Source organism: Tursiops truncatus, chromosome 2 (assembly GCF_011762595.2).
Source record: "Tursiops truncatus isolate mTurTru1 chromosome 2, mTurTru1.mat.Y, whole genome shotgun sequence".
Taxonomy (NCBI): domain Eukaryota; kingdom Metazoa; phylum Chordata; class Mammalia; order Artiodactyla; family Delphinidae; genus Tursiops; species Tursiops truncatus.
Genome location: NC_047035.1, coordinates 99,231,056 through 99,244,726, shown reverse-complemented (window position 1 = coordinate 99,244,726; position 13,671 = coordinate 99,231,056). Strand labels below are relative to the sequence as shown.

The following is a 13,671-nucleotide window of genomic DNA, read 5'->3' as shown; positions in this document are numbered from 1 at the left end:
ATATGTTAGGTAAAAGTTTATATTCATAACGATTGTCTTTATATAAGATTTTAAAATTTCTTCTGAATCATCAAATTTAAAAAATTGTTCATATACATTATAATGTCTGCTTATTGTATTCTAATTTTAAATGAAAATAATGCATTGTTCAGAATATCTTATTTACTAGCTTATGCATACTTGAAACTTCTTAAAAATAGGCATTTTATTATGTGTTTAATATTTCATATAAGTTAACAGTTCCTTTAGTTATCTTTTTTGTTCATACTAACATGTGCATATCATGTTACACAATGAAAATCTTAGTTTTACTTTAATTTCAGCACTCAGGCATAAACTCCAAATGATGGAGGATTTTATATGAAATAATTGTTTTAACTTAGTCCAGAATATAGTTTGTGTAATTGTTATAAATTAATTTGAGCTTTTTATTGGTATAAGAAGATCCTGAAATTAGATTTTAAGAAATTTTCAAAGTACAAATGAAATAGGAGGTTTAGGTAACACTTCACTTAAAATATTTTGGTAGATATTACAGTACCCTGCTGTGTCTATGGAAAAATAGCCTGTATTCCTCTTCTGTGCCCAGTATAAATGCAAGGAAGGGGGAAAGACACAAGAAAAAAGGCAGTGTAGATCATATGGAGAAAAGAAGGAAGGAGAAGGATGCAATGGTAAAGAAATATCTAAGGAAAAGTTTCAGGGATTGCTCACTGTTTCAGGGATTGACAAATCTTTTTTGAAATTCAGTATTTTACAAAAAAAGGAGAAAAAAATAAAGGAACTTTTTTATTTTAAATATAGTCTCTTTATTTAAATACAAAACTATTTGGTCTGTGACTACTTCTAGCTCGCAGTATGTACTCCCTGATAATTGCACTTTGTGGTTTGTTCTTATATGAGAATTAACCTGTACAAGTGCTTTCAGTTTTCCTATTTATGTAATATTTTGATGAGATAACCTGATGTTTTTTCATGTTTTGCATTTTGGACATAGGGAAAAAAGAAAGGGTTAAATTCTTTAGTTATCTTTAGTTATTTGAATAGGTAATAGTCATATGATTCAAAATTGAAAAGTTTACAAAGGCATACAAGTAAAAACTCTTATCCCTGTCGCTTATTTACCTGGTTCCCAGTATGACTCTCAAAGAAAATAATTTTTATTAGTTTGTTTTCTATCCTGCCTGGTCTTCTTTCTGCATAAACAGGTGAACACAAGTGCTTTTCTTTTCTACAGCTTGTACAGTGTACAAGCTGTAGCACATTATATATACTGTACCTGGTGAGACTGGCAATCATTTTCCAAAAGGTAGCTTTACTTCCAAAACATATTATAGCCTTGTTTGTGATTACTCATATTAGAAACAATCACAACTTCATATAATATTCATATAATAAAACACTATTCAGCATTTTTAAAAAGGATGGAATCTCTAGAATGATGATATGGGAAGATAGCTCTAAGACATATTATTGAACTAAGTTGAATGTATTATGAATAACTTATTATATTCCTTTATATCATAAAGACATCTTAGAGAATAGTCACCAGATCTCAGACAGGGAAGTATAAAATTATGGAGACTTTATGTTCTAGATTATGCATTTTATACATAAATTATAATTTACAATAATAATTTCTATTTTGAAAAAAATAAGATTTTTATATTATTTGTAAATGATTTTTTTGCTTTTATTTTAGATAAGTAGATGACTGTACCACAGAAATAATGTTTTCTTTCAATGAAGAATACCTAAAACATAATTCAAATATGCTACAGTAATAACAACAATATACTTACCTGAGACCATGTGAGACTACTAAGCTTTAAATACATATTTCATTTAATCCTTAGAAAATTCTTTGAGATAGACATTTTTCTCATTGTTTTATAGCCAGTTAATTGGCATAACTGGTATTCAAACTTAATGGTAAAAAGCTCAAGTTCTCCCAAATACTTATTATTATTCCCCTTTTGACAAGTGTATGGGCTATTTAACTTGAAGATAGGTACATTATTTCTTTTTAGGGAATTTGATATTTATCAACCAGATCTAGCTTATTAATTACATTATTTAGATTTCTATAACTTATTTTTTTGTTTACTTGCTCTGTCATGGATTGAGAAATACCACATCTCAATCCACATCTTTCACCACCAATATATTTTTTTGCTTTATTGCAATTCTGTTTTAAGATTGTTGCTATTATTTGTGATACAGATGAATCTCTTTTATAACTGTATTGTGAATGCATCCTTTAGCATTTTTATAAAATGTCCTTTTTTGTTTTAAAGTTTAATGACTTTTAGGCTCACCCCTTGTTTTCTTCTGGTTTCTATTTGCCTAGTGTATTCTTTGTTTATCCTTTTATTTTCAACCCTTTTGAGTGGCTTTGTTTTAAGTATGCCTCTTGCTTTAAGCAGAAAGTTGTGATCCTATAATGAAAATCTTTTTTGTTTCAGTAGTTGAGTTAAATTTACTTATTTTCATAGATGTGATAGGTTTATTTGATCTTGGTTCTGTCACAATTTTTTGCTAACTCTTTTCTTCCTCTCTCTCTCTCTCTCTCTTTCTTTCTTTTACTATGTTGTTGCTTTACATGTATGTAATTTGGGTTTTTAGGGAAGTTGTATTTTTGTTTTCCTTTTTATCCTTCTAATTTTAATGTTAATATAATTCCAGTAGTCTTCTATTCCTTTGGCTATTCTCTGCTATTAAAATTGATTAAAGTAGCATTAAATTTCCTATTCTTAACCCCATCCTTACCTTCTCCTCTCCTACTGATTTTAGTCAATATTATCTTTGAGTGTACTATTTCTTTGTACTATTGAAAATGCTCATACCTGCACTTCTTTATTTGGTAGCTCTAAATTATATTCCTTGATATACTGCTACCATATGTAAAGCAATCTATGAACTCTCTTTACCTCATACTTATTGTCCTTTTACCTCCTTTTAGTTTTTATTTGTTGGTTGTATCATTTTTCCATTGTCAGGGCATATGACATTTTCATTCAGTTTTCTTAACCTTATGTCCATATTTGTTTTAATCCTTTTCCACAGTAAATATATTCAGTGCTCATCACCAGTCTTTTTGTTATGGTTCCTTTGGTTATCTCTTGTTTGACTAAAGTTCATCCCATAGTAATTTCCTGAGGAAGGGCCTGAGAACAGTATTCTTTGAGTTCTTTCATGTTCAAAACAGTTTGACTATAGTCCATTCATGAAAGACAGTTTGGCCAGATATAAAGTTGGATCCCACTTTACATCTGGTGTTGCTTTTGTTTTACAATATCTAATGTTTACAATATCTAATGTTGCTTTTGTTTTACAATATCTAATGTTGTTGTTAAGAATTTGGGATAAGTTTGAATTATTTTGCCCTTTATAAATGATTTGCTCTTTTTGCCTGGCTGTCCAGAGGATTCTTTATTTTGAAAGACTGATAATTCTACAGTGACTTCGTGTTGAGAATTTTGGATCAATCTTCTCTGACATACAGCATGTTCTTTCAGCTTGTAAATTTGTGTCTTCCTTTATTTTAGTGCAGTTTTCTTGATTTGTATCTTTAAATTCCATACACTTGTTTTGTTATTTGGGGGGCTGGGTGTTGTCCAGTACTCATTTGTTCATTTGTTCAATGTCCTTTGGCATATTTGTGATTTTCTTCCTAATCCTTTTAATTCTTTCTCTCTTCCTTCTTCTCTCCTCTCCTCTCCCCTCCCCTTCCCTCTTTCTTTTAATTTACTAAGTTTTTCTAATTTATTTTATTTTCCAACATCTGTTCACCTGTGTACTTTTCTAATTTGTGTTTAGCTATCTGGTTTTATTTTTTTTCTCTACTTTTACTCTTGATTTTGCCACTCTTTATGTCTTGCCATCTCTTCTTGCTTTTTGGTTTTCCGAATAGACACAGTTGCTTCATTAAGTTTTTTTAAATTTATGGCAAAAATTTTGGCCCCTATTTTCATCTGCATCTGCTCTAAGGTGTTTTTGTTAGAATTTTACACTTCCTCAGTTTATCTTAAAGTATTTATGTTTAGATGTAAGTTCCTATCATATTGAACAAGTTAGATTTTCTTGGGTTAGTTGTTTTGTACAAAGCTCCTTTTGGGAAGCATAAGTTGCCAGGATAATCTCACAGCCTATTAGCTGGTTTATACAACTTCTTCCTGTAAGTGTAACTTGTGTGTCTGATTTTATATGTAGCATTCCTTTTCTGTTTCTCTGTACTGAATGAGGTTTGAGGAATTTCTGCCATCCTTCTTGCTCCAGCTCCTACACTTGGTTTTGCAAACAAAGAACATAGATTTGCACTTCATGATGTGTATTTCACCTTAGAATATATGTTTTCCTGACACTTTCTAAGGTCTGTTAACATTGAGTTCTTTTGACTTCTCTGGTCGGCTTCCAGCTGCCTGTCTTCTGCCTGATCTGGCTGCTTTTGGTAGTGCTTTCATATGTTGTGGAGTCTGTGGATTCTGACTTTGAGTTTTAATGAAAATTAAATTTTTGGAATTTGGTTGTTGTGGTTTTTTGGATGTATCTCACAAGGAGAAGGGAAAAATGTTGACTTATGTAGGATGACCATATGGGAAGGTTTTTTTTACTATTTAAAAATGGTACCCCTTCTTTGCTCTGGAAATCCCATCTAAATTTTTAGGTACTAACAAAGCAACAGAACATGGTATATCTATTGGGAGGAGTAAAGATTAGAATGGTGTTTAGATGTTATCTACTGTTTGTCAAATTATAGTATATGGCATTAAAGTGTTTAATATTTGCAGAATGACTAACCCAGGAAATGAGGGATGAACCTGGGGTTACAGTGAAGGGCTAGAACCAAAAGGGTACTAGGGCTGAATAAAAGGTGACCAGTTAGTGTTGGGCCATAGCTCAGCCGTGCCATCCATCACTTGTTCTGTCTTACCATAAAACTTTAAATCTAAGCCTAGTTCTCATTTCTTAACTTACTTTCTTGCCTTTTGGATATTTTCTGTAAGATACTGTCTTCTCAATTACTAAATCCCCCAACCTTCTTCAGTGTACCTCATCCATTCTTGGTTGTCAGTGGTTTATCATTCAGCTATTTTATAGGAATATGAAACATTGTTTAAAGGATATTGTGAATGAGATTTGCATGTTTATTTTTAAAATCTGGTCCTATCTTTTCTGTAGAACAAAAAAGAAACTGGAAGAACAGCAAACAATTTATCGTCTATAATGCATTTATGAGTATTTAGGGTAACAAACGTTTATAGATGTACTAAATTAGACATTTCTGGAGAATATAAACCTTGCAGCACACTCTACTGTAGATTACATAGATTATTTTATAGATTTCAGAAGAGAATCAATTCTCAAATATGACTCAGTAACTCATACAGTCTGAAAGCCAGATTTAATGTTTGAGTATATAAGATTTTCCACATTTCTAATTAGTGAGACTATTCTGTATTACGTCATTTTGTGCATTATAATTTTTTCCAATTGATGTTTGAGATCATCCCTATAGTAAAACTGCAGATAAGATGAAGAATTTTTTTTTTTTTTTTTTTTTTTTTGCGGTACGCGGGCCTTTCACTGTTGTGGCCTCTCCCGTTGCGGAGCACAGGCTCGGGCCGCGCAGGCTCAGCGGCCATGGCTCACGGGCCCAGCCGCTCCGCGGCATGTGGGATCTTCCGGGACCGGGGCACAAACCCATGTCCCCTACATCGGCAGGCAGACTCTCAACCACTGCGCCACCAGGGAAGCCCAAGATGAGGAATTTTGTCTATCAAAATGATGTTACTGATACACATCATTTGTAGTAAGACATATATTAAATCATTTTTCTAATAGTGTTGGTGAGTTTACTCTGACTCATCCTTTTCTCCATTTGTCCTTAAAGTCAAAAACAACATTTTTAGACTTTAGCTTTCTAAAGTCCTTTGTAACAGTGCGACTTTTTTTTTTAAAATAAATTTTTTTTATTTATTTATTTTTGGCTGTGTTGGGTCTTCGTTGCTGCAAGCAGGCTTTCTCTAGTTGCAGCGGGTGGGGGCTACTCTTTGTTGCAGTGCGTGGGCTTCTCATTGCAGTGGCTTCTTCTGTTGCAGAGCACGGGCTCTAGGTGCACGGGCTTCAGTAGTTGTGGCTCGCAGGCTCTAGATTGCAGGCTCACTAGTTGTGGTGCATGGGCTTAGTTGCTCCGTGGCATGTGGGATCTTCCCAGACCAGGGCTCGAACCCATGTTCCCTGCATTGGCAGGTGGATTCTTAACCACTGTGCCACCAGGGAAGCCCCAGTGTGACTTTCTTAAGTTTGAGCTCTTAAATATTATGTGTCTCAAGAAGAATCTAGAAACATAGGTAGCAAAACCTTTCTCATTTCCCTCTTTTTATTGTGGTTTCATTTCAATTGTGTTTATTCAGAGTGGTAGACTACAGAGGGTCATGTTGTCTTAGAGAATTAATACCCTTATCCTAATTAAGCTTATGGGTGCAACCTTAACTCCTAAGCATAAATTATGTCACTTTTTTGTCAGTTCATTTTATTTAGTATTTTTTTCTCCTCTCTTTTGGATCTATTTCAGATTTTTTGTGTGTGTTCTTTTTCCTCTGTAGGTTTCAGAATTGACAAGTGAACAAAATAAGTGCAATCGAAGGAAATATTATAGGTCTGTCTTGCATCAAAAGTCCAGCTTCTCATGTGACACAGAAAGTTTCACCAATAATGTAACATTTCAGTATGGCAGGAGAGGAAGTGGATTTTGTTATTCTTAGAAATGGAATAGAGTTGTGTTTAGATTTTCAGACTTTCTTATGATGCTACTAATTTATGAGCTAACATGTTTAGGAAGAGTTTAAGTCAGTTGGTTTATGTTGTAAAAGAATTACGTAGGTGCCTTGTTAAAAAATATAGATTTCTGGGCTCTACCTCTAGACTTTGTGGCTTATTGGTCTGAAGTAGGCCCAGGAATTAGCATTTTGACAAGCACTTCTGGTTTTTCTAATGCAGGTCTTCCTTGGATAGCCCTCTGAGTAAAACTGCCTTAGAGATATTCTAAAACTGAAAATTATGTACAATAAATTAATTATCTTGTTGGAAAAAAAAAGCTCATGTATGAAAGTGTTTCATATTGGAACCAGTTTATATGACATCTTGATTTTCCAGATGAGGAACTAAATTTCCCCGTCAAATATATAAGCATTCTAGATTTCAAGATGTAACTGTTGAAGCTTTCAAGACATGACCGATGGTTCTTTATTTTTCCCCTATGCATTTTTTAGCACCTTGAGTCTAAGGAATGGCAGGTTAGCTGTGCTCAATATCCAGTTCCAACCAGATATTATGATATTTAGTATATATATAGTTAAACATATACATTATAGCATGTAAAACTACATTTCCATTCTGTACTCTGTCATGGCATGGATATGAACAATGTTTAGTTTTAATTTAAATGTTGTTAAATATTTACATCTGAAAAGAAATTATAAGGAAAAGACTATTAGATCAATAGTCGAGTCTTGGTTTTAAGGTTTTTCTTTTCTTTCTTTAAAAAAATTTTTTAAATTAAGATAATAGATGTTTATTGTTTGAGATTTTGAGAGTATGTATATGCACCACAAGCTTTTGGTGAATATTTTTCCAGATATATCGCCAAGCATAGTTTTACATGGTCTGACCTTAGTTGTAAACAAAGAACCGTATTTTTGGTTTCTAATTGTTTTAAGAGATAAATAAGACTTCTGTTTTTTCTCTTTCAGTACTGTTGTCCAGACATGATAAATAACTTTTTGGGACTGGCTAAAACAGAATTTTCAAGTACAGCAAATAAAAGTAAAACTGTTGATTCAGAAAAAGGAAAACTGATCATGTTAGTTAATGACTTTTATTATGGAAAACATGAAGGAGATGTCCAGGAAGAACAGAAGACTTACACAACCTTTAAATGCTTCAGTTGCTTGAAAATTCTTAAAAATAATATCAGGTATGTTAGCATTTATTTTTATTTCTACTTGAAAATTGGAATGCTACAGATATAAATGTTGTATCTTTATCTTGCATTTTTAAATGTTATTCTAGATAAGAGATTTTAACACTTTGCACTAAGAACGAAGACATATTCTCTTGTTAAAAAAAGCTTTTGTCCTTTCTTATATTTTAGAGTTGACTCTTGGATCCAGTTAGTTGTATTTCTTTAAAATAACTTAAGAAAGGACAAACTTTATTTCAAATAAAACAAAATTAACTTCTTTTACCTATATTATCAGTGATCTAGGAATTTTCATGAGATAATTTTCATATTTAGCTGCTTTTGAATTTTATTTTTTTTCACACCACAAGAAGAACCACTTATTTATGTTTTGTCCAGTTTGACCTCTTATATACTAATCTTGTTTAATGCTCAAATCCCATAAAAGAGTTAGTTACAAGAATAAAATGAGAAGACATATTGATTGATATTTTTATTGGTTACATAGCTTGACATTTATATTTGGTAAGGTTTTTTACCATCATTTTATTATAAAGATTTTCAACATTCAACAAATTTAAAAATATTTTGTAATGGACACTTGTATACTCATCATCTTGATTCTATCATTAACATTTAACTGTACTTGCTTCATCATATAGCTATTCATCCTTCCTTCAAACTATCTGGGTTTTTTTATGCATTTCAAAGTAAGTTGCAGATGTCAATGTACTTCCATCAGTTGAGGTGTGTGTGTACAAATATACGTATGCATAACCTTTTATATTTACCCTTGGTGACTATTATTTGTAATTAGCATTCTTAGGTACCTATAGTTTACTTGTAGACCCAGCATTTATTTTATTTTCCTGTGAGTTCTTGGGTCCAAGAAGAAGCATATAGAAAAACCCTGAAATACACTGCGATAAACTCCTATAATAATTATTTTTTTATGGTAGTGCTTTATAGTTTTAAAAATTCTTTTACGTATATTATTTCATATAAGTTTTCACATTTATCTCCTTTCATCAAGTTTTAACAGCCATCAATAGCTAATGGTCCCAGTAGCTTAACAGAAGGAATATTGTACTTCGAGATATAACACTGAAACAATATTACAATAGAACTCTTTTCCCTATTTTCACATTTTTACCATTTTAGTAGTAAAATACACGAGAAAAATCATGTTAATATAGTAAAGTGCATAGAAATATGGCTCCCCTGCTTAGTTCTTTGTTATTCTTAAATGTTATATATATATGGTATTAGAATTTATTTCAGCAGTTTTTTTTATTTTCCTTTGAGATTAACACATTAATATTAAACATATGAAAGTAAAAATTTTCTTTTTTTTGTTATTGTTTCAGAATACTAGTTACATATTTCTAGAGTGTCCTAATATCTAGAAATTTTAAGCAAGCAGCACCTGGTAACATCCAGGAATTGAGCTTTTTTTGAAATACTGATTGTTTAGTAAATGTAACCTTAATAGAAAACAATTTATAACCAAAGAAGTTCAATATGTTAAGTAATATTTTACCTTGATAGTAAAAACTGGGAGGGTAAATTGATATTTGTAGAGAATGGTAAGAAGCTGATAGCTGTAGATTTCTCTTCTCTGCCTTGTCAGCGTATGGTGTTTTTTCCCCTACATTGAGTGTCACCCAAAACAGGTTTATTTTATTCTGTGAATATCCTTGCAAGATGTTTGCTTTTTTTGTTTCCCTCATTTCCATCTGTTGGTTTAAGTAGTATGAGCTCCTGATGGGGGCCCATATAATAATTGAGAGAAAGCTTGCTAGTTAAGAAATTATTTTATTTAGATACATTTTAATTGCTGAAAGTCGTAAGCTGAGCGTTTAATGGCTCATGACATTTTCTCTATACCTAAATATTTAGCCAAGACTAGGATTTCCTATAGGTGTTTGTAGAGCTGGTGTAAAAACCAAAGGAAGTCTAAAAGATATTTCAAAGTGTACTATAACCTGTACTAAAGAGTAGCATTATGTGAGGTGTGAAAAAAAATAAATGTTATAACCTTTATGATGATTGCTTTCCAGATTGATGATATTATCACTTAATTTCAACATTATTTCCTGTAGTGACTCAAAGTGAGTAATTGTTAATAGTTGACCCCATCTAAAAATTGTTATTTTGATTGAATAACTTTACTTTCAAATTCAGCAAAAAGCTTCAGTAAGCTCTTTTAAATAGGCATTCCCATTTATATTGCACTCTCTGTTGTGGAAGGTCATAGTTCCTGCTCATAAGAAGCCTTTTTAGGGAAGCTGAAATAGCAGAATGTAAAACTGAAAAATGGACGTTGCCTACAAAGGGCACAGTCTGCAAGTTAAAATGAACAGTCTTTGGTAACAGTAAACCAGTATCATTAAATAAGACAAAAGGTTCTTGTAATTGTAGGCATTAAAATTGCTATTACATGCATTTAGAAACCAAGACACAAGTAAAAATACCAGTAATTTGTCTTTTAAGCAGCTAGAATTTAATGTATATCTTCATAGCTTAAGAGATTTCTCTCATGACTCTGTAGCTGCTTTTGGTGGTAGAGTTTCCTTCCTTTCAGTATTTTATTTAAAAATGTAAGTAGTATTTCTTGTATGGAGAAGAAACCTTCTGTTTTATCTTTAAAAAAATTTTAATAATCTGAAATGATCAAGAGAGCAAATTAGTGATATTTCAAATTCATAATAACTATTTATTTTAAAACAAGGATGAAAAGATGTTGACTTAGTTACTTAATAAAAGTGATTATTTAAAGTGCACACTTTTCTAGAGGACTTTAGAGATTTTATCTTCAGTAATCATATCTCTAATTTTAAGATTTAGATTCAAGTACTTATTTGTGAGATTTTCTGAATTTTTGCACCTGTTGACAATCATTTATAGGTTTATGAACCACATGAAACATCATTTGGAACTTGAGAAGCAGAGCAGTGAAAGCTGGGAAAACCACACCACCTGCCAGCACTGCTACCGTCAGTTTCCCACACCATTTCAACTGCAGTGTCACATTGAAAGTACACACACACCCCATGAATTTTCTAGTAAGTTACAATTTCATTTAAGTATTGAGTATTTTGATTTTAACAATGTAAACTCTGAGAAAAGTTTGTTACTGAACTCTGAACAAGTGTGTTAGAAAAATAAGATGACTTTGAAATTTGAGAGTAAAGTTGAAAAAGTTAATTTTTAACTTATATAAAGTTTTAAATAAAATTAGTTACTGAAATTAAAGTCCCTCTTGTAAATAATTCACTATGGTAAATAACCTGTGCCTTACATGTGGGGGAGTAAATTAGAAGCCTCAGATAATAGTTTTCAAATATGAAATCAGTGCCCTTCTTTTAAAACTGAATAAGAAAAGTAAATACAACGGTAGTTAAAATCACAGATTTTGGAGCAAGACAGCTTGGGTTCACATCCAAGCTCTGCCTCTTAATATGTGATCTTAATGTGATCTCAGACAGGTCACTTAATATTTGAATAATGGGGATAATAAAAATACCTGCTTCATAATGTTTTGATGGGAACTGAGTGAGTTAATGTAAGTAAAGTCCTTAGAACTGTGCATGGCACACAGTTAACAACTATGGAACTGTTCACCACTACCACCACCACCAATACTACTACTGTTATTATTGTTGTTGTTGATATAGATGTACAAAATGAATTATATATGTATATATCTGATTTTGTTTATTTGCCTCGATAGGATACTTTTTAAGAAAATTGCAGTGTAATTGACATATAACATTGTATTAGTTTCAGGTGTACAACATAATGATTGAATACTTCTGTGTATATATATATCTTAAAATGGTGTAATGTCTTTTTTCCCCCACTTTCAGCCATTTGCAAAATATGTGAATTATCATTTGAAACAGAGCATATTCTTTTACAACATATGAAGGACAATCATAAACCTGGTGAAATGCCATATATTTGCCAGGTATACACATATTTTATTGTATACATCGTGTTTGTTTGGTTTGTTTATTATCTCTTGTTTTGGTTACAAGATTTAAACCTATTAGGCCAGGCATCAGCAAATTTTTTATATAAAGGGCAAGATAGTAAGTATTCAGGTTTTGAGGATCATAGGTCTCCGTTGCAACTAATCAACTCTGCCATTGTAGCACACAGGCAGCCATAGACAATAAGTGGATGAATGGGTATGACTGTGTTTCAATATAACTTTATTTATGGACACTGAAATTTGAATTTCATATAATTTTCACGTCATGAAATATATTTTATTTTTCTAACCATTTCGATAAAATTGGTTGCTAAAATTAAAATATCTTCTGTAAATAATTATTAGTAGGAAGTCCCTTGGCATAACTCATACATTGTTATGTAAGGTCAGCAGACAGTTGGAATTGGCCCATAGGCCATTGTTTGCCCACTCCTGTACTAGACAAAGAAAAGCCCTGTGGCAGAAAGACAAACATGAACTTATCTTACCCTGTAGGGAAGAATGTAGGCATACAAGGGAAATATAAAATGCTTTTACTTCAGAGAACCCTACCAAATGCTTTGGGACTAGTATTTTTCCAGAATTTGGAGGAATGAGAAAGTAAGATAAAAATAAATTGTCACTTCCATAGCCTGGAGGCCATTTATAATCTAAAGGAAGATGCTATTTTATATAGCAGAAGAACTTTATAGTACCAGAGGTGTCAGAGTTTGAAAACTCAAGTCAAGATTGGGGGTGACAGATAAAAATATCTGATAAAAATAAGGGAATCTAGTTATATTTTGGGAAGTATCCTTAAGCTTTGAAAGGTAATGACGCTTCCGTCTCAAAGATTATCTTTCAATGTTTGCATTAATGGAATTCTTGGTTGCATAGGCATCAGAGCTGAATTAATAGTACAAAATATTCTTCTGAACAAGTGACCTATCATTCTTACTTTGAAATTGGATATCATTATAAGTTTTCAAGTTAAACTAAATCTCTTTTTTTTGTAGGTTTGCAATTATAGATCATCATCATTTTCTGATGTAGAAACTCATTTTAGAACATCCCACGAAAACACTAAGAACTTGCTATGTCCGTTTTGCCTCAAAGTTATTAAAATTGCAACACCCTATATGCATCATTACATGAAGCATCAGGTGAGATTTGCCAGTTTTTATTCCTTTAATGTTGTTTTAGAGAAAAGATAGATTATGACTTAGAACATTGGTTAGATTTGTTCTGCAGGGAAAGCAGCATTGTTCTAAAAGACATGATTAATTTGTAATTTATGCTGAATTACCTGTGAAACTTCCACTTCTTTTCCTTGCTTCCTTTCTGGTGATGTTGTGGTTCCTACATGAAAATTCTGAAAGATAGCTAGAAATAGGAAACCTTGGATTGAAGGAAAAAAGAGAAGATGAGTGGAAGAATATCCAAAAGATTGGATATTTCGAGGCTAAGAATTACCTTCTGGGAAAGGTAATTATCAGGAGCAGGGGAAAAGATGAGTTTGAACTGATAAAGAAGATTGATGACTCATAATCTTGTTTTCCTCTTTCTCTTCAAACTTTATTCCCACTTTTAGCTCCCATATTATAAGACATGTTTGCGTCATTGACCAGGAGTGGTCTTTTATAGCTGCCAGGGATAGAGGAAGCAGTAGTGACACTTACTGCTTGATATATGAACTCTGGCAAAGAACTGTATTTAGTCCTGCTACGTAATT

At 32.1% G+C, this 13,671-nt stretch overlaps 1 protein-coding gene across 14 annotated transcripts in view; it reads left to right on the top strand.

The window, feature by feature from the left end:
* Positions 1-13,671, top strand: part of ZNF280D (zinc finger protein 280D) — a 293,092-nt gene that overhangs the window by 212,614 nt on the left and 66,807 nt on the right. For 12 of the 14 annotated variants that reach the window (XR_012330131.1, XM_033851717.2, XM_033851716.2 and 9 more), the window contains 5 exons: positions 7,755-7,978; positions 10,024-10,074; positions 10,871-11,028; positions 11,833-11,933; positions 12,956-13,102. Coding sequence is in view for 13 of the 14 variants with exons in the window: in XM_033851717.2 (XP_033707608.1) it covers positions 7,755-7,978; positions 10,024-10,074; positions 10,871-11,028; positions 11,833-11,933; positions 12,956-13,102 (681 nt within the window). In the remaining variant the exon portion in view is untranslated. The remainder of the gene's footprint in view (positions 1-7,754; positions 7,979-10,023; positions 10,075-10,870; positions 11,029-11,832; positions 11,934-12,955; positions 13,103-13,671) is intronic. The other 2 variants (XM_073801051.1, XM_073801055.1) reach the window with 1 other exon arrangement.